The 21,821-nt window shown below is 47.3% G+C and overlaps 1 protein-coding gene across 4 annotated transcripts in view; it reads right to left on the bottom strand.

The window, feature by feature from the left end:
• SMOC1 (SPARC related modular calcium binding 1) overlaps positions 1-21,821 on the bottom strand; it is a 148,269-nt gene that overhangs the window by 31,061 nt on the left and 95,387 nt on the right. For 2 of the 4 annotated variants that reach the window (XM_021099408.1, XM_021099409.1), the window contains exons 6-7: positions 9,915-10,004; positions 7,862-7,942 (exon numbers count right to left, since the gene is read on the bottom strand). In XM_021099408.1, coding sequence (XP_020955067.1) covers positions 7,862-7,942; positions 9,915-10,004 — 171 coding nt within the window. The remainder of the gene's footprint in view (positions 1-7,861; positions 7,943-9,914; positions 10,005-21,821) is intronic. The other 2 variants (XM_021099410.1, XM_021099411.1) reach the window with 1 other exon arrangement.

The following is a 21,821-nucleotide window of genomic DNA, read 5'->3' as shown; positions in this document are numbered from 1 at the left end:
GAGGCTAAGAAAAGGGAAGGCCCTGCCAAGGCAGTGAAGAAGCAGACTCCCTGACAAACGGAACAAAGTCAACCCTTAAAACTGTGCTCAGGTGTGTGTCAGGCAGGGGCGGAGATGGAGGGGGTAGAAACAGAATATGCACAGATTTAAAATGAGCACCTTTTCCACCGGAATGAGTTTCTCCATCTAATTTAATCTGAAGGCCCCTCCTTTTGCTCTGCTGTAGAGTAGGCAGCCAAATGATGTGAGAAAGATAACATCCTCACCCAATCGTAACCTACGAAGGAACCGTGGAGCACTTCTCTGGAGGCAAAAAACCCAGAGAAAAGACACTGTTCAGCTCTGGTCCAGAAGGAAGAATGAGGATTGCATACGATGCTCGGGGGATGGCTGCTCCCAAACACCAGAGGGTACTGGGGCAGTCACAGCGAAGACATTCGGGGTGGGGTGGGGACACCTGGGCTTCCTCGCCTAGCACTCCTGCTCCTGCACACTCCAGCCCAGGCTGGCATATGGAGGACTCTGTTGCTCACAGAAGTCAACAATGATGGGCATGGAGGCAGGATAGCAGCGTGGTGGTCAAGGGCTTGGGGTCAGGTGGATCACTTGGTAGCTTTGTGACCCGGGGATGGTTGACGTTGGCTCCCGAAGTCCCGGGCTCCTTACCTGTAAAGGTAGGGTAACCATAGCACAGGCCTCCTAGGGTCATCATGAGAATATGTAAAGCATCGAATCTGGCGCCATACTTAGTTGACAAAGGGTAGATTATTAGCTGGTCTAGGGTGGCAGTGTCCTCAGCAAGTGTGGAGTACACCAGGCCTTCCTGACCCACGCCTGTGAATGACCAGTTCCCAAGGGGCCGGCAGGGGCTGACCAAGGGCAAGGGAAGTGGGAGCCACCTGCCCAGGTGCAGGCCATGAGGGGCACACTCTGAGTAGTTTACCTAACAAAACAGTAAAAAACTAAGAATCAGTCTACTCTCTCCGATCACCATGCCAGTGACTCAAAACCACGTCTGTGCTAGGACATTCCTCTTCTCTGGGGTGGACCACACCACTGCCTGATGGTCAGCTCCCTTCTCGGATGCTCCTCCTGTTTCTTTTCTTGGCCCCCTTAACACCAAGTAGAGGCCTTGGCACATGACTGCTGTGATGGGCCTGTGGCCTGGACAAGGCCCTTACTGGTCTGGGCTCCCTCTCCCCATTTATCTATCTATCTATCTATCTGTCTATTTTTTCTTTTTACGGCTGCATCTGAGGCATATGAAGTTCCCAGGCTAGGGGTCGAATTGGAGCTGTAGCTGCGGACCTATGCCAGCCACAGCAATGCTGGATCCAAACTGCATCTGTGACCTAGGCCGAAGCTTATGGCAACGCTAGATCCTTAACCCACTCACAGAGACTAGTCGGGTTCTTAACCTGCTGAGCCAAAATGGGAGCTGCTCTTTCCGCATTTAAAATGAGGCGGTGGTACAAGTGGACACTGTTCCCATGGCCACGGTCTTACAACTAGACCAGAGCTTCCCCATGTCTCGGAGCCCTGATCCAGCTCGGCCTCCCCAGCTCTAGGGGAGCCTGAGCCTGAGTGAGGGGCAGGGCTGCGGGGGGGCCTTCACAGTCTCGCCTGCACCTCGCCCGGCTCCATGGCTGTGCTGTGTCCAACCTGCCTGGGGCTCAGAGCCACCCCCTTCCAGAGCAAAACACACTGCTCCCACCCCATGGCCCTGGTACAGCTACTCACAGGGCTGTTGGCAGCAGGCTCTGTAAATAGGGTATGGTGCTGGGATGAAGCGTTGGTGGGTGAGGGGGTGTACGGGAAAATTACCAACCAACCAGCCTGCCTGAATAATTTCTCACTAGGGCACCTAAAATGGCCATGCACAGGTCCCTGTTGTCTGCCGCAGTGACCTCCGCCGTCCCACACAGACAGAAACTGAGAAGCGGAGGAAAAGAAACTTTAGAGAAGATATTTCCTCCAGGATGAATTGTCCCCATATAGCATATAGGCACTTTTAAAAAACTTTTCCCCCAGAGCATCACTGACTCACATCCACTCAGATTTTAGAAAAGGCACACTCTCTACTGACTCATGACATTAAGTGAGCTCATATGACTCTCCCACCAAAAAGAGGATGAAAAGTTTCACTGTGGTTTTGCAGGGACAAGTACTGAGAAGTGGCAAGCTATTTTCTTTCTAGTTTTTCTCAGCAACTTTGTTGACCTCGGCCTGACCAAGTTCTGTCCTGTAAGGATAAGAGCTAGCAAATAAAAATTCGGGTGAGGAGTTCCCACCGTGGCACAGTGGGTTAAGAATCTGACTGCGGGGAGTTGCCATTGTGGCTCAGTGGGTTAAGAACCCGACTAGTACCCATGAGGATGTGTGTTCGATCCCTGGCCTCACTCAGTGGGTTAAGGATCTGGTGTTGCCACAAGCTGCAGTGTAAGTCACAGAAGTGGCTCAGATCCGGTGTGGCTGTGGCTGTGGCTGTGACGGCAGAGACCTGGAGCTGCAGCTCTGATTGGCCACAGGTGTGGTCTTAAAAAAAAAAAAAAAAAAAAAAAAAAAAAAAAAAAAAAAAAAGAATCTGACTGCAGTGCCTCCGGCCACTGTGGAGGTGCAGGTTTGATTCCCCAGTCCAGTGCAGTGGGTTAAAGGATCTGGCGTTGCTGCGGTTGTAGCGGAGGGTCACAGCTGTGGCTCAGGATTCAGTCCCTGGCCTGGGGACTTCCACGTGCCTCAGGTGCGCCCATAAAATTAAAAAATAAAATTTCAGGGAGTTCCCGTCGTGGCGCAGTGGTTAACGAATCCGACTAGGAACCATGAGGTTGCGGGTTCGGTCCCTGCCCTTGCTCAGTGGGTTAACAATCCGGCGTTGCCGTGAGCTGTGGTGTAGGTTGCAGACGCGGCTCGGATCCTGCGTTGCTGTGGCTCTGGCGTAGGCTGGTGGCTGCAGCTCCGATTCAACCCCTAGCCTGGGAACCTCCATATGCCGCGGGAGCGGCCCAAGAAATAGCAACAATAGCAACAACAACAACAACAGACAAAAAAGACAAAAGACAAAAAAAAAAAAAAAAAAAAAAAAAAAAAAAAAAAAAAAAAAAAAAAAAAAAAAAAATAAAATTTCAGGCAAGAAGGAAAGACAGGGGTCACAGGCCAAGGGGGAGATGAGAGATTTTTTTCATTTGTTAAAATATCATAACTTCACTCTTCATCCCCCCCCAACACTAATGTTGCACGTGTAAATGGGTTAATAAGCTATATACCTTGCCCACTTACAGAGCCCATTTCACAAAAAAAAGCAAAACAAAACAAAACAAAAACACAGAATGAGGACCCTCCGACCAAGGCAGAGGCAGCAGTTGGCTTCAACTATATCAGAAGAAACTAATTACCATAGCTCAGCAGGGCCTCTCAATTCCGTGTTTTGCAGCAGCAGAGGCCAAAAGGAGAACTCTGGCATGGGGTGGTTTTGTGATCAACACCAAGAGGCGCACAGACTCACCTACGGAGATAAAATCTTTGCTGGTGGAGCAAGTTCCAGACCCCGCCCCCATCACTGCACCTCCAGGTTCCCAGGGGTGAAGGAACAACGTTACTGGGAAAGCTAATTTTAAAACAAGGCTAAAACGGACGGCGGGGCTAGGCTCTCTCGGGCCTCCAAATGTATTTCGGCGCCTCCTGGCAAAGGGCGAACTTGAGAAAGGCCTCTGTTGCCAGGGAGAAAGCCAGAGGGATGGCCATCCCTGCCCATCCCCGGCTCACCTCTGCTGACCACAATGGACCAAGACACCTGCCTAAGAGAGATGGGCAGACATCCAGAAGGCCGGTGATAGAAATAAACACCAAGGATTTGTTTTTATCTAGGTATTTTAAATGCACACAAGCCCAGCCCCATCCGCGGCTGCTAACGTTAGTGGATTACTCATTCTTCCTTCCAATCGCGTCATGTGAGAGGTTCCAGGTGGCTGTGGGGTATTTGCTTACAACGGCTACCGCTGGTTTCCCCAGAACTGTTTATTTTTCCAGGTCTCAGGTCATTACATCAGCCCGCGGTTTCTGGGCAGACCAAGAGCGCTGGTTTGCGGGGTAGGGGATGCAGCCAGGAGGCGTTGTTGCCTCCGGGACCCCGAACCCCAGTCTTAGCAGCCGCTGTCCTGGCAGGAGCTTCCAGGTGAGGGAGGAGCACCCCAAACCGGACCAGCGGGCCCAACGAAGGCCTAGAAGAGCCCTGCTTCCAACACAAGCAGGTCGGGACAGGATGCTGTCAACAGCTGACTTGTGACGTGGATGGTGAGTGGGCCAAACGCCCTCACATACCAGGGGGACAAGGGTCACTGTCACGACAGAGCTTATGAGAAACGCGTTTCCGCCTTGTGTCCCCACTGACGGCTTGTCCCCAGGGAGCAGAATCACCACCAGCTGCTGCCTTCATGGATGTCTGCCAGGCCAGGAGGCAAGGAGGGAAAGGCACGGTCCTTTCAGACGGAGTTCACAGGGCCAGGTTCTAGGGCCTTCTGGAAGTCCCAGGTCAGATCATGAAAGAAGTTAATCAGAAAAGATGGCGATAAAGGAAAGAAAGAAATGGGGAAGGGGGGAACCTCAGGAATGACCCCATGAGAAGCCACAGGAGGGAACCAGGGGTGGAGAGAAAGGGCCTTTGTACACGCCTTGCGGGCACTGTTTGCACCAAGAAAAGAATGAAGGCTCGCAACCACCCTTCCTGAGAGATGGTATTCTCCCAGAGGAGAAAGCACAGAATTTTGTGAAACAGAAAAAGAGAGAGAGAGAGAGAGAGAAAAGACTTATAAATCACAGCTGTAGGAAAGTATCCGCCCATAGTCAAAGCAGAAGCAGTAAAATGTGGGTAAAGAATGAAAAGGAGCCTCGTTTTTGTCACTTCCTTAATCTCTTTCTTCTATAAGAGGTAGATGATACCCACTTTTAAAAATTCTAGTTATATTAAGAAATGCCTTGGTCACTAGCCCCTGATACCAAAAACCCAGCAAGAGTTCCTGTTTGCTTGTAAAGGCAGAATGGAGTCTCCGGCCTACAGTCCTATAGAAGACGCTCGCTCCTCCGTTCTAGAGTGTTCGCCACCAGGTGCATCGTCTTCCTGGGCTCAAGAAGAACTGGAGAAACGGAGGCAGGAATCAAACAAAAGTTCAACGGGCAACCCTGCAGCCACTGACCCTGCCACGTACACAGAAGGTGACACTGACCACGATGAACATGTGACAAAGCCTTAAAAACAAGGACCAAAACCCTCCAGGAGGAGGGAAGGAGACAGGATAAGTCTGCAGGCATATGTGTCATGTTATTGCAAAATTTCAGCTGCCCAGTGGAACCTTTCCAACATCAACAGTCCTTAGGCCAGAAAACAAACCTGGCGTCACAGGGTCTGAGTGTGAAAGAAGGATGTTTGGGGTGTAAAAGAAACTGGGATGGCCTTTTTTCTCTGAGACAGACAGACAAAGAGAGAGAGAGCGCTGAGAAGGCCTCTTACTGAGCCTGCTCTCAGAGTCCCACTCCAACCTCCCACAAGTGCGGGCAGAAGCCCATGTGGACCCAGAATCTTTCATCAAACTTAATGGGAAACCATCCCAGGGACCTGACCCAGGGGCCCCGGTAGGGACCAGAACTAGCTATCATTCCAGTCTACCTGACTTCTCAAACCAAGTGAGATCATGTGAAAAGGAGCTAGCACGATACATAAAGGTATTCCATCCAGTTTGTAAAGATAATTCATGGGCAGCCACTCTGTGCCCGGCATTTTATGTATATTGCTGAATTCTCAGCAAAACCCTGCAAGGCACTCATGACTTTAACTAAGAACTAAGAACGCTGAGGCTCAAATGAGGTAACACATAGCTGACACAGACTAGCTATGATGACACTGATGAGTCTGACTTTCCTGATGATGAGCTTTTCTCCTCCATCCTTCCCCGAAGCAAACACATTTGAGCTAGATTCTCTAATAGACCGGCAATAAAGCGTGCCTTCCCAGAGGATAACCTAGGCAGAGACATTAACCACTTGGGAGACGAAAAAATTCATGGAAACCATTGCTAAATGTCAAAGGAATATTTCAGGTAAAAGGTGCTACCTAATTTCAGAGAGAGCTTGCCCTCCTGGGTACCCTTTGGTCACTGAATGAGAATTGAGCCTCATATGGGGCTTTGTAGCCCTGCTGGGGGCTCAGGGAATGCAGGGACTTTTTGCAGAGATCACTTCTGGTGACCACAGGCGCCAAAACCACTTCTCTCTGGCTTACCGTACTGGCCTAACAGTGAGGGAGGGGTGGACGAAGGTTCTGAGAAGAAGCTTCCTAACAGATGCTTTTGCTTAGGCTAACAACAAAGTCCTGATTGAAGAACTGTGACTGTGCGCAGAGTCATTAATATTCCTGTTTCCCACCAATGAGGATGATGATGCTAAGTCAACTGTAGTTATAATTTATCATGCACTTACTATTTAGCACTCAGCCAGGCATCCGTTAAACAGACATTAACTCAGTTGACTTTTTCTCACTGTTTTTAAAGGAAGAGATTGTGATCCCAGCTGAGAACTGAGGCTCCGGGGTTGGGGGGCGTTTAACTTGACTGAATCACACTGACTAAGTGTTGGAGCCAGAAAGCGAACCCAGGTACACTGATTCCAAAGCCCAGTGCTTTAACCACGGCACTGTTGAATCAAAGACTCGGGCCCACGGGTCTTCACGTGGCCTCCTTCCCACCCCGGCATCTTACACTTCTTCCAGCTTTTACCCAACAGGGAACCAGACCCATGCTGAGATGCAGACCAGCCCAAGTCACAGAGGAAATGAACCAGTGCTGTGCGGCTTCATCTCAGGGTCTAAACCATCCCAGGAACGCCAGTCCCCATGACCTTTAGGACTGAGCTGGCACACTACATAAATAAACCAGGAGGAGGCCAAGGACAGCACATTCATTCATTAATGGTCCAGGCAAAACTCCACCCATGAGTTCAAAGGGATGTATCCTTAGCTTGCCATCCTTGCTCTTTATCAGGAAAAGATGATATGGCTAAAGTCAACAACCAGGGATAAATTAGGCCAAGTGGCATTTCTCACAAGGAAGTCAGAGGCTGAAAGAAGCATGATTCTCCCATGATAGAGATACAGATTGGATCTGTTAAAACATACTTTTTTTTTTTTTTGCCATGCCTGTGGTATGTGGACACTTCCCAGGCCAGGGATTGAACTCAAGCTGCAGCAGAGACAATGCTGGATCCTTAACTGCCAGGCCACCAGGGAATTCCTGTTAACATTTTCCTGTTGATGCACATCTGGTCTTTATTGATGGTAAATGAACTTTATCAACTTTGGGCTACATTAGTGGTAAATGAACTCTTCGAATAACCCCCACAAATCTGATTACTCTTCAGAAATCACCACCTCTCTATAAGGGTTCAGCCAGTACCAAAACCTAAACACTGACAAGATCCTCAAAAGATCAGACTAGAAAAGACATGACTGTAAGCAGCTACATAGAACCTTAAAAACATATAGATCCAGGACTCTTAAGGTCTGAAGTCCAACTTCTCTATGTCCAGCCATTCTTCTTTCAAATTCTTCTGCATGACACATAGAAAGACAATTAAAATATTAAGCCATACAGTCAATTTTTTTTTTTAGCTAAAAAGATCAACTACTCATGAGCCATGAATTGAAGAGAATTAAAGTTGGAAGGGATTAACTCATCTCATCTCATTTTATAGCCATGGGAGAGACTGAGGACCAAACTGGTGAAATGACTTGCCCAAGTCCACACGGTGATAGTCATGGAGCAATCACATGGCACCCCTGGACACATCTGTCCATCATCCGAGGCAGATTATTTACCTGAATTTCTTATGTTGCTGTTGTTCAGTTTGGAGTCCTTGATCACCAAATGTTTAATCCAGAGAGTGGGCGCTGTGATTTCTGGGAAAAAAAGAGAGAGAATAAACTCTGAGCAAAGAGAGTATAAACTTGGAGTGTAACCCCTAGACTTTTAATGGCTTTCTTAAAAGCCAGAGGCATCGAGGCTTGAGCCATTGCCCTCATTCTTTATCCACTTTATCCCAACGCCTTCTCGCTTGCTCACTATGGAAGCTCCTCTCCCCATCAGCTCAGAGGAGCCAATCAGGGCCTCCTGAGCTGGAGGCAGAGTGGGCAGAGTCCAGAGGCGCTTAGCCACTCCATCCAGGAATAAAAATATTATCCCAGGAGGTGAGGAACATGGGCCAAGCCAAGTCTCTCTCGGCTGCCTCCCTGGAAGAAGATTTAAAGGGGATAAATCAACAAATGCACGCCAAACAAACCGCAGAGACCATTTCAGAGGAAACAGTTGAGCCACAACAGATTTTAGCTTGCTGAGACTCTGATCCACATGAGGAAGAAAGGAATGGATCAAATGTGTACTTCAAACCCCTTTCTAATGGTTTCTCATCCAAGAGAGGCTGAATTTCTCCATCCAGGGAGCTCCAGGTGCCTCCAGGCTCTCCAGCGCTTGGGTCACCCAGTGGACAGGTGCGGTGGAAATCTGAGGACGACCCTGAACACGCTGCCGAGTGACAGGACCTGCAGGGAGGGCGCCCGGAAGGTCTTCCCAACTGAAATGCTTTCCTTTATCCACCTCATCCTCCAGGATCCCAGACCCGCCAATGACCTAGGATATGTGTGGATCACAGAAACGTCTGAACTTGTAATCATATGTTCCACTCCATGACCTGCTGCAAAGGATAGCTCACATTTCTATCTCCAGCTTAGCTTGGGCTAGGGACAGCCACAGCCACTGTACCAACCAGGGGCATCATTTCTTTCTCCGCCTCTGTCTCACTGCCCCATCTTAGGATCCAGGTATGGATATACTCGGCTGAAAATGGCTAACAGCCTGCTGGATACTGCACTGAGCACAAGCCTTGTTGTCAGACTCTCTAGAAACTGCAACCTGCCACACTTTCTGCTCCTCCTCATGGGAACCTGAGTCCTTAGCAAAGCACACTGAGGGATGTAGGTGCTCAAATTCCAGTGGAAGTCCGCCTTCTGCAGCCAAGCTCCTCCTGTCCACTCCTCTTCCCTCCAGAGATACCCAGCCTCCGTTTGGCCACTAAGCACCGCTATTCCTCCTGACCTAGAATTTCTCGTCTCCCAAATGTCTGGACCCAATTCTCAAGATCCCTGCGACTCAGCCAAACCAGTTCTCCTCACCAGGCTCTTTCCTGCTATTTTCCTCACTAATGGCCCCTCTACCCTATTTCCTCCTTTCTCCACGCCAGTCCCCTTGCCTGAGACATCCTGACTCCTTTCCCTCATTTTCAAGATCCAGCTCAAGTTCCCAAGTTCCCTCTCTTCACAGAATCTTCTCTCAGACCACTGTGATCTCTTTCTTCCTTAATGTCTACTACCAAAAAAAAAAAAAAAAGAGAGAGACCATATAGTTTCATACATCAAGCTCTCCAGGAGCTGCCGCTCTCTTGACGGCAAAGGCTTTTTTCTCCTTCGTCCCCCAGAGGTCTCGCACGATGCGGGGCACAGAGAGCTCCAGGACCTTGTACGTGCTGATTCGTTTAGAAAAGAGATGTTGCCGGCCTGACTGCCTTTCTCAGCCATGGCTCCTTGGTCTTGGCAGCTTGCAAGGTCCATCCAGGCTGTGTTATTGTTGGACATTAGCAGCCAGGCAGGAGGCCGGGTGAGAACAGAGGACCCTTCCAGAAATGGAGGGTGTACTAGTTCCCGGGAGGGTTTGCATTTTTTCAAAGGTTAAAACAACCCAGCTTATACTGGGAAAATTGAAATTAAAAAAAGAAAAAAAGAATCATAGTAAAGCTTAAACAAACATCCAAAGGAAAGACCCTCCCCAGCTCTGAAAGCGGGTGGGAGAATTCAAACCCGAAGTAAGATAAGGGCTTACCATCTCCATCGAATACCGGCTGGGTCTCCATCGTGGGTGTCGGCTTAGACCCGTCATCTGAATTGAGAGTTAGAAAGAATCGAAAAGAGACTACCATTATTGAGGTAAATACTATCTACTCTCCAGCACTGTTGAATGGTTGGGGTTTGCACATGGCCCGGCCAAGTCCCAGTGAACAGACCGAAGAGAAAGTAAAGAAAGAAGAAAAGAACAAGAAGGAAGAGAGAATCACAGAGCGACACCAACGGTACGACAAATCCAGGTGTGTTCTCGCCATTCTCGGGAAGGGAGCCAGGTGGTCACGGTTCTGGATGATCCTTCTCTTAACTCGGAGAGGACCTGCATGACTCTGTCGGCCTTTGTTCTTGTCCCAGGAAAGCTGGGCGGGCCACCTCCCCTGCAGCCTCGAGGCCCGTAAGGTGATGTCGGCACGCCTGCAGCATCAGGCTCTGAGGTCCCCAGCGCCATCCTACCTTTCTGGGAAAGGTGCCAGCCCAGTACTTTTGTAGTGGCTCTTACTGAAGAGCTTAAGGAAAACCAGAGACCATGGTACTATTCTCTCCCTAACTCCTAGCTACTTCTCCATCCTCATCTAAAAAACAAGGCGAGACCTTCCCGTTGTAGCTCAGTGGTAACGAATCCGACTAGTATCCATGAGGATGTGGGTTTGACCCCTGGCCTCACTCAGTGGGTTAAACGATCCAGTGTTGCCATCAGCTGTGGTGGGGGTCACAGACGTGGCTCGGATCCAGTGTTGCCGTGAGCTGTGGTGCAGGCTGGCAGCTGCAGCTCTAATTCGACTCCTAGCCTGGGAACTTCCATATGCCTCGGGTGCAGCCCTAAAAAGCAAAAAACGAAAACAAAATGATGTGAAGGCAGGAAGGACCATCCTCTCTCCAGCATGCTGAACTGAGAAGAATTGAGAATCCATAAAAAAATAAAAATGAAAAATAAATTTGAAACAATTTTTAAATTGAAAAACAAACAACAATTTTAAAGAAGTGGGACTCCTTAGAACACTTTAAACTATGAAACAGCAGGCACCCTCATCCCCAAGGAGAGGTGGGGGCAGACAAAATGGGAAGAACATGAGTAACTGCACCCTGATTTGCTTTGAAATTTCTACCACAGGAGGTAGGAGCAGGGATTTCTCAGTAACAGAGTCCTAACCCTTACTGTCCTGGTAGTGTTGACAGCTCTCCCTGCAAAGCAGCCCTCTGCAGGTCGGAGTCAGTGTGGACTTTATTTACCTTTTGGGGCTCTGAATCATATTCATTCGGACTCCCCAAAGCTTAATTTAGAACAGTGTGTCTCAACTTTTTAAAAAATGATTGCCCACCTAGTGAGTATTTTTGGACATTTTTTTCCCTAATCACTTTCCTAACAAGATGCTAGTAACAAAGATACACTGCATATCTCTTTATATATTGTAAGCACCTCTGTGCTTTATATGTAAAAAGAGCAAGAGTTCTTTTGCGCCCCCAAGCAGCAATTTTCACCTCCTTGTTAAAAGCTGGGGGCAGGTATCTTTACCTGCACTGAGAATGCATAGTTCCAAGATGGGGTTTTTCCCCCCCTAGGAGGGGGATGGGGAGCTCTGCGGTCTCAGCCGCTGTGGTAATGCAATCCCTTCCCCTGTCCCCACCCCCCCAGACCCCCAGAGGTCTTTTAGAGCTGAACACTATATTCTCCGAGCATTAACTATTTCTGGAGAATGCAAGTCCTCATAGAGTCTGTGTAGCCAGTCAGATCATCAATAATCACCACCTCCACCTTTTGGAGCTCCCAGAACTCTTGGCTGACTTCCCTGCATCTTATCAGGGCGGGAGGAAGAACACAGAGGCTAGATCCTTTTCTTTGCCAACACCCCACCCTTGGGATCTTAAGATTCAAGAACTATGGAGACCCTAACCTTTGCTGGAGGCTGAGGCCAGCAACCTGACAGTAGTGTGATGCCTGATCCTGCTATTATTCTTATGTGCTAACTAACACAAGACCCAACTCCCACCAGGGCAAAGGAGATGCTGAACATCTCCAAGCATCCCCAGAAATGAGACGTGGCAGGAGAAGAGGAGCAACGAAGCTGAATATCTTATGTGCCTCGAACTGGAGTCCGGAACAGCCATTGTTTGATGTCAAACTGTGTAAGTTTGATCTGGAAGTCATTGAGGGAGAATAAACACAGAGCAGAGCCACACAATGTCATTTTTTAAAAATAGCATCACTTCCCCAACTCTATTAACACCTCTTTCCATTGAATTCAGCGAACCACTGAATGAAGTCTTTTGGCAGCTGCAGTGCACATTTGGTTGCTCCTGCTGGATGCAGAGTTCACAGTCTAAATAGCCCAGCACGGTGTGCTCAGCCCCTCCACATGGGGTGCCTTCATTTCAGGAGTCTTAAAGGTAACAAAGGGAAAGTGAGAAATCAAACGTTCCCAGAGGGACAACGGTGACAAGCCAAGTACAAAATGGCTTATGTGATATTTTAACATTCAATTAAATTCCTCCCTTACTCCAAGGGCTGTATCTCTCTCTAGAGGAGAACAACAGAAAATATTGTTTCTCGCATCATCCTCACGAGAGTCTGGGAATGCCCATCTGGTCGAGCAATCAGTAAAAAGCCTGCTGCTTCAGGAGAGGAAGGAGGGTCTCCAGTCTCCCCAGGGAAGGTGAAGACCTCCACCACTGCCCAGATGCAGGCCCAGAAGCCCACAGAGCATGAAGCCACGTGTGGGGAGTGGTGCTCCTGCAGGGCAGGGTCACCAAGGGTGAAGACAGTCAGCTGCACTGCCACCATGGAGGCCCTAGATGGAAATCTTTATGAAGTGAGGAAAGACAAGGTGCCCTGCTGCCAGGAGAGCCACCTGTGAAATCCAGCCTGCCCCGAGGATGGGAAGCCAAGCCAAAGGCAACAGGACCCTCTGACCACCATCTCCGGGCACCTGGGCATCTGGCATCCAAGCCAGCAAACAAGCGCATCCTTCAACCAAACACAGGTCCAAGGCCTGGGTCCAAGGTCCACATCAGACCCACTGCCTGGCAAGCCCTGGGGCCTTGGGGAGAGAAGAAAGCTTCCCTATGTGCTCCTGGCCATCCCATCTCCAGCAGGGTCACTCCAGATCCTGGCTCTACATCCATTGGGTAACTTGAACCCCTCAATTTTCTTCCCTGGGCAATGACATCCTCTTCCAAAATGAAGGCTGGCTGCCTCCCCAGCCTCAGGACTCTGTAGCTGTAAGACTTTAAAGGTCTCTTAAAGAAGCCATGATACCATGAGAGCTAAATCATCTTACCCAACTGCTTTCTCTTTTTTTTATTGGGGTATAGTTAACTTACAATGCTGTATCAGTTTCAGGTGCACAGCAAAGTGAATCAGTCATATATATAAATAGATCATATATGCAACCACAAACTATTGAGTGGATTTTCCTATGCTATACAGCAGGTTCTCATCAATCATCCACTTTATACAGTAATGTGCATACGTTACTCTCACTCTCCTGATTCTTCCCTCTCCTGCTCCACAACAGATTCCCCTATGGTAACCAAAAGATTGGTTTTGAATTCTGTTTTGTAAATAAGTTCTTTTGTGCTATTTTTATTAGTGACATCATATATTTGTCTTTGTCTGACTTAACTTCACTCAGTATGATAATATCCAGGTCCAATCATGTTGCTGCAAATGGCACTATTTCATTCTTTCTTTATGGCTGAATAATATTCCATTGCATATCTGTACCACAACTTCTTCATCCATTCCTCTATCAATGGACATTTAGGTTGTTTTCATGTCTTGGGTATTGTAAATAGTGCTCCAGTGAACACTGGGGTGCATGTATCTTTTCGAATTATGATTTCTTCTGGATATATGCCCAGGAGTGGGATTGCTGGATCATATGGTACCGTTCTCCATAGTGGTTGTGCCAGATTATATTCCCACCAACAGTGTAGGAGGGTTGCCTTTTCACCACACCCTTTCCAGCAATTATTGTTTGTAGACTTTTTGATGATGGCTATTTGACCAGTGTGAGGTGATACCTCATTGTAGTTTCGACTTGCATTTTTCAATAGTTAGTGGTGTTGAGCATCTTTTCATGTGTGTTTTGGCCATCTGTCTTCTTTGGATAAATATCTTTTAGAACTTCTGCCCATTTTTTGATGGGTTTTTTGTTTTGTTTTGTTTTTTGGTATAAAGCTCCATGAGATGTTTGTACATTTTGAAGATTAATCCCTTTTCAGTTGCTTTATTTGCTTACATTTATTTATTTATTTATTTTTTGCTTTTTAGGGCCACGCCCATGGCATATGGAGGTTCCCAGGCTAGGGGTCAAATCGGAACTACGGCTGCCAGCCCGTGCCACAGCCACAGCAATGCTAGATCCGAGCCGCATCTGCAACCTACACCACAGCTCACGGCAATGCCCAATCCTTAATCCATTGAGTGAGGCCTGGGATTGAACCCTCAACCTCCTGGTTCCTAGCTGGATTCATCATTGCTGCACCATGACGGGAACTGCTCAACTGCTACTTTTAAAAACCAAACTTGCAGAATTAAAATTCTACAGTTTTTAAAATAAAAAACAAAGTACATTTATACTAAACAAAAGAAGTTGTGTGCAAATACTACATATTGTATGATTCCATTTAAAGGAAATGCCTAATAAAGGTAAACCTATAGAGAGAAAGCAGATATGTGATTGCCTGGAGGAGAGAGTCGAGTGTGACTACAGATCGGTACAAGGTTTCTTTCGGCGGTGATGGAAATGTCCTCTAGTAATAGGTGCACATCTTCTAAATGTACTAAATTCACTGAATTTTACATTAACAATGGGTGAATTTTATGGTGTGTAATTATACTTTAATAAAGCTTTAAAAACAAAGCGGGAAGGGAGTGCCAAAGTCATCACAGATAAATCATCTCAGTTTATTCATCTGCACATGATGATTTCATGTGCATGTACACTTATGCTTGGTGATTCTTTTGGATCTCAAATAGTAAGACTTTATTGCTCTTTGATACCACCATACCCTTCCAAACCGAGCAGAAGAGAGGACACTGAAAAAAGCCAGTTCCAAGATGATCATTTCTCTTACAGGGAGAAAAAAAAAAAAGTAAATTAGGAAACATTTAAAAAAAAAATAATAAGGCAAACCTGAGAACATTTCTCAAGGATGATGTCAAGCTCAACAGTAAGCGTTACCACATTTTGCAACACTCCAAGGTTCTGGCAGGTGGCTTTTCTCATCTGTTCTCACCACTGGCCAGGGTGGAGGAAGATAAAAAGAGACTGAGTTTCGGTGCAAGAAAGCGACTCGCTCAAGGCCCCAGAGGTAGTGAGCAGCTTTGGAAACTGCCCAGGCCAGGGCCCCGGCAGTGTCTGGCCTTCCCAGATACCCCAGCCGCCAACCGCGCCTGGGCCTTGCAGGTGCAGCCCCCGCACGGGCTCTGCGAGTCTATACAGACAGTGGGTTTGTGTGACAGCACAATTCCTTGCCCTGCGAGAAGGCCTGGCCCACGCACAGACAGCTGGAAGTCACCTCGACCCCCGATGACACCGTTCAAAGCCTCCTCTGTTTGGCTTTTTGATTCCTGATTGACGTTCGCTGGCGAGTGGAGATAAATGCCGGGCGGAGGACAATGTTGATCCGCTCTGACTATTCTCAGGGAAAGACTTTTCAGAAGAACAAAACAAAACCCCCAAAACATTGGTGTGCTTAAGGGACTGAATAGAGTCCAAGAGGCCCAAGGAAGCAGGGCCGGGCCTTTCAAGAGGCTGGCAAGTCCATTGAGGAGTTAATTGTTTGGGTGTACAATGAGTTTATTCTGAACACACACAAAGACTTTTCTCTTCCAGGTCCTTCAAAAGCAAATGTGTCAAAGGGGCCAGAGGAGGAATCTGTATTAATGGCATCTCTTGGGGTCTCAGAGACTGAGGAGTCTTAGAGAATGAGAGAAAAAGAAATCATCCCCCCCCCCATCCTGAGACACGGAAGGTCTCTCAATGATTCCACATCCCCTTCGAGTCTTGGGCCCTGCCCAAACCACGTCCATCACTGGCCAACCTCCCTCTTGTATTCATTTAGGCTGCCACTGGCCATCTTTTACAGAGACATGGAGATAAGCTTCAGCCTAGCAGAAGTGCTGGAAGGTTCTTGCTTTTGAAGGGACCACATTTATGCCAGAGCCATCATCCCCCACCTCAGCAGGCTGACTCAGGGACCCAGGGTGAAAGCCAAGATGTCTTATTCCAGGCATCACAGGGAGACAACAGTGCCTGTTTGCAAAAGTCCCTTAAGAGCCTGGCCAGAATCATACCAGGAGGATGGAAAGTTAGTTAACTTCAACCTTTCCATGCATGTCCCATGACCAACAAGCCTCAGAAACGTACTGTCCCGAGTCTGACCTTTGAGATCTGAAGATACCTGAGTACTTAGGGTCCTTTCCAGAGCAAGGGATCAATGTTTTACATTCTGTCTACCCACCTGCACACTCCCTCCCCAAACAAGTGAAAACAGGCTTAAAGCTGTCTTTTTGCAAGCAGTTCCCCATAGAGTCAAGCTCCACATTCCCAAGAACAGAAACACGAGGCTAGTGATAAAGATAGACCAGAGGTGGAAGTGGGGCAGGGGAGGGGGCATGATGATGATGGGGCAGGAAACAAGGGGAAGAAGTGCCACCAGCGGCAGCAGAGTTGGTTCAGGGCTAGGTTCACCCAGGCTCATTTTTTAACTCTTTATGATTATAGAAATGATTTTGCATCAGGAAGTTACAAAAATAAGAGAGAGAGGTCCCATCTACCCTTCTCCCAGTTTCCCCCAGTGGTAACCAGCATCCTTATGGTCAACATCATGATAGAGATCCAATCCTTATAGCACAATTTCAAAATCAGGCAATCGACATTGGTATAACCCACGGACCTTATTCACATTCCACCAGTTTTACAGGTACTCATTTGTTTGTGTGTGGCTGGGTGGGGATGTGCAGTTCTATGCAACTTTTCCCCTGTGCAGATTTGTGTCATCACCACCACAATCAAAAGAGAGAACTAGTCCATCACCACAGAGCGCCCCTGTATGCTGCCCTTTCATCATCCCCTCCTCCACCCCATCTCGTACTCCTGGCAACCGTGAATCCTTTCTCTATCTCTATAATCTCGTCATTTCCAGAATGTTATATAAACAGAATCATTTGGAGGCTGGACTTTATCACTTTACAGAATGCCCTTGAAATCTATCCAAGGTCTTGCTGCATGCATCAACAGTGCATTCCTTTGCATTACTGAGTAGTAGTTCATGGGTGAACCTCAGTCTAGTTCACCCAGTGAAGGACATTTGGGTTGTTCCACCCTTGGCTATTAATATAAAGCTGCTGTGATGATCTGTGCACAGGTTTTCATGTGGACATAAGTTTTCATTTCTCTGGAGTAAGTGCTCAGGTTGCAACTGCTAGATTACACGGTAAGCATATATTTTGTTGCTTAGGTTTCTATGAAAGTTCCAAAGTATTTTCCAGAGTGGCTGTATCGTTTACACTCTTATCAACAATGTGTGAAAGATCCAGTTTCTCTGCAGCCTCATTAACATTTGGTATTGTCACTATTTTCATTTTAGCTCTTCTAATAGATGTGTAGTGATATTGTATCATGGTCTGAATTTGCACTTTTTTATAGCTACTGATATGAGACATCTTTCTGTGTGTTTACTGGCCCTCTGCGTATGTGCTTTCGTGAAATGTTTAGTCATGTATTTTGCCCATTTAAGAGTTGAATCGTTTTTCAGCTGTTAAGTTTTTTAGCCCTCTCTAGGTTCCAGATATGCCCTGTGGTCAGGTGGTTTCTAAGTATTTTCTCCTAGTCTTTAGTTTTTTAATTCTCTTAAAAGTATCTTCTGAAGAGCAAGTTTTTAAGTTTTTCAAGTCCAATTTATCAATTTTGAAAATTTCTGGGTCATGTGTTTGGTGTTTTGAGACACCAGACCTCGAGGTTCACCTGGCTATAAGTTCTGAAGATTTTCTCCTATAGAAGTTTTAATAGCTTTCGATTTTATATAAGCCCAAGATCCATTTTGAGTTAATTTTGGTATAAGGTGTGAGATTTAGGTTGAGAGTCTGGGGGAGTTGTTTTTATTTTTGTTTTTGTCTATGGATGGCCGATTGCTATGGCACCATTTGTTGAAAGGACTGTCTTTCTTCCACTGAATTGCTTTTGCCCCTTTGTCAAAAATCAGTTTGCCATGCTTGTTCAGGCCTATTTCTGGGTTCTCTATTCTGCTCCATTGATCTCCATGCCAATACTCCAATAGGACGGTGAAAATACTTGTGTTATATTGGTGAATACCTATCATTGTACATATGTCCATTCCTTTAGAGTGTACAACACCAAGAGTGAACTCTAAGATAAACTGTGGACCCTGGGTGATAATAAGGTGTCAGTGTAGGTACATCCATTGTAATAATGGTACCCACTCTGGTGGAGGATGTTGATAATGGGGGAGACTGCACATGTGTGGGGGCAGGAGGCATACGGAAAAGCTCTCTACCTTCCCCTTAATTTTGCTGTGAACCTAAAGCCACTCTGAGACAGTTAAATCATTTTTAAAAAAGGAAATAAAATAAACATTTTGAAAATAGGGAGTCATCACACTTGTTCAGGTGATCAAAAGGAAGCACGGATTGAAAATTCATAAAGGGTCATAAAGGGAGCCAAACATTAAAGATTTCTTGGTTTAAAAAAAAATCAGGTAGAATGATTCCTCACACTTTTTCTTTGCACACTTTTGTATATAGAATGGATGGACAATAGGAACCTACTGCAGGGCACAAGGAACTGTACTTAATATTCTGTGACAACCTATATGGGAAAAGAATCTGGAAAAAGGATGGATATGTGCATGTGTATAACTGAATCGCTTTGCCATACTGCAGAAATTATCACAGTCTTGTAAATCAACTATATATCAATTATTTTTCTTTTTTATGGCCACACCTGCAGCATATGGAAGTTCCCAGACTAGGGGTCAAATCAGAGCTGCAGCCGCCAGCCTACACCACAGCCACAGCAACTCAGGATCCAAACTACATCTGCAACCTACACCACAGCTCACAGCAATGCCGGATCCTTAACCCACTGAGTGAGGCCAGGGATTGAACCCAGGTCCTCACGGATACTAGTCGGGTTCATGACCGCTGAGACACAACAGGAACTCCTCAATTAAATTTTTTCAAATGAAAAAAACTATTGTTTTCACTACTCTAGTTTCATTGCCTTTTCCTATAAATTTTAGAATAAGCAGCCTGTTGATGCGATAGGACCAGAGAGTAACAATTCTCAGCCTTTATCATAGGAGCTACGTGGCACTTGGAGCTGGAGATGAGTAGTTCAGATATGGCCCCCAGGCCTTTACACCCACAGGTTGAAATTCCTGCCTCCCCCCAGCTTGCCGTGTCACGCCTGGAACTGAACCCATTCTGTCAAGAAACAATGAGCAAACGAACGTATTCTCAGTGGCCTGACAAGCTCTGGACTGTCTTGTCAAGACTTCAACGGTCCTGCCCCACAGATACCAGGTAGTGGGATTGAGAACTTGCTGGTGGGCCATGCTCGCCCCAGGCAGCCTCCTCCCTAGTCTGTCCTTAGAGGCTCTGGCCGTAGGCGCTACTGACCAGGATTTGGAGAAGCCCCCTGCCTTCCCTCCCCTGCTTCTCTGGCTTCATCTCCACCTGAAGATAAGCTCTGCAGGAGGAAGCTAAGAACCACTAGAACGTGAGCTCCACGCGGCGAGGGCCCTTTTCATTTCACTTGTCACTGGGTCCTCAGTGACCGTAACAAGGCTGGCACTTCGTTAAGCTCTCCACAAATATTTACCGAATGAAAGAATAAAAGAGCCAAGTAGAAAACAACGGTTACCAACCACACCGACTCGTTAGAATCTATGGCTTGGAGGTTTTTCCAGATCACTAAACCCCCTTTCCTCTCTAGCCCTTGGAAATAAGGATATGGCAGGGATTCATGCTCTTATTTTACTAACCTCCATGCATAAACTTTCTTTTGGAGACCACAGAATCAGGGCTGAGATGGAGGGCAGGTAGCTGAGTAAATGGAGCCCTCCTGGGGGAGTAATTAATTCTACTGTGGACTGAAGGGAGATAACGGTACATGCATGAACACCCAAGCACATTCACGCCTACGCCTTCTGCAACTGAGCTCCTCAAAGCTGATAAGCTGATATGCCCGGCTTGGCCAGGGTGGCAACCTGCACACAGAGAGGAAAAGAGCTGCCTCTCATGGGCTCGGAGCTTCTTAGGCACAGTTTGTCTCAGCAGGTGCATACAAGAATGACTGCTTCTGCACAGGGAAATCCAGTGTGAGCAGAGGTAATCAGTGCTCTTCTCCACTCAAATCCAGCCCAGGTGGGTAGGTAATCCGAACTTTGCCATCTGATAGCAATGCTGGCAGGTCAACTATGGATCCAGCTTCCCCCTCGGTGATGGGGCAAGAGGAAAAAGAGGTAGCTGGGAAGAGCTAAAGTCATGTGAACACAGGTGATGATCTATGTATAGAATGATCTGAGAGAGCCTGCCTTGCACAGCTCAGCCAGGCTGGGGGCCACTGAAGTAAACCTCCTTCCAATGTGCTAAGGCCCCCATGAGGGTGGAGGCTAGAAGCCACATGGTTCCCTTCATCTGGGGGCCTGCTGTCCATCACCCCTGCCCTAAGCGCATCCCTCAGCCCTGACTGAGTGTGCGCCTTGCTCCATCACTTGAATGACAAGGTATCCAAGCTGGCACCAACCTATAGGCCAGGCGCCATGAGGGATTCTAAAAACAGACCCAGAGAGGACCTTGGAGGAATAATTGACTCACTCTTTACTTGGAACACACTCTACGGAGCAGCCAGGCGGTGTGGGGTGGGGGATAAAAGCAGCCTCTGCAAATTAAAGGTAGGTTGGGTTTTGGAAAGTTCTGCCTCTCTCAAAGACTGGCTTGACAAATACAGAAGACTATGAAGAAAATGTAAGCTGTTTGCTAATATTTTTCTTCTTCTACTTTTTTTTTTTTTTTTTTTTTTTGCTTTTTTAGGGCCACATATGAGGCATATGGAGGTTCCCAGGCTAAGGATCAAATCAGAGATGCAGCTGCCAGCCTACGCCATGGCCACAGCAACGCTGGATCCTTACCCCACTGAGGCCAGGGGTGGCACCCGAGTCCTCATGGATACTAGTTGGGTTCATTACCACTGAGCCACAGCAGGAACTCCCCTTATTCTTCGTTCATCTTCCTGACACTGCTCATTCCCAGGTCTCTTAGAAGTAGGAAAAGAGCAAACTGCAGAAAACTCCGATGACCCTACATTTTTATTTGCCATTTATCAAAGCATCACCCCGGGAACTCTAAGGTCTTGGGTACTCAGAAAACGAAAGCTCCTGGAGAGCTGCCAGAAATCATTGTCCAAGTGCTCCTGGCCACAGTTCTCCCACTTAATCGCTCTTCAACCACCCCACCAACACCCCGCTGGAGGCTGAGAACTTCCTTCCCGCACCTCATAAGCAATGAAGCCTGGGACCAGTACCTGACTTGGTATTCAGTTTTCCTGGAAACTCACCAGATCACCCCCATTCATTAGCATCAAGACCCCCAAAGAGACACCTCGGGAAAATCTACAAGCCTTGGTGAGCCAAGAAAAGCTGCTCGGGGTAAAATCGCTGTCTCTAAACACATTCTGCTTCCTGCCCCCTTTCTTCCAATGACTTCAATGAAAACCAAAAAGTCTTTTCTCTCTGTCTCCACTTCTACAGCCTTCGAATATTTTAACAGCAGATTTTCAGAGCTCAAGGGTCTGTGGGGGTCCTTTCTTCTCGTCTGATATTCCTCTGCAGCATCAATAAAACACATGTGGATGCACGTGTG

This window comes from Sus scrofa, chromosome 7 (genome assembly GCF_000003025.6).
Source record: "Sus scrofa isolate TJ Tabasco breed Duroc chromosome 7, Sscrofa11.1, whole genome shotgun sequence".
In the NCBI taxonomy this organism is placed as follows: Eukaryota; Metazoa; Chordata; class Mammalia; order Artiodactyla; family Suidae; genus Sus; species Sus scrofa.
This window is presented reverse-complemented; position numbering and strand designations above follow the sequence as displayed.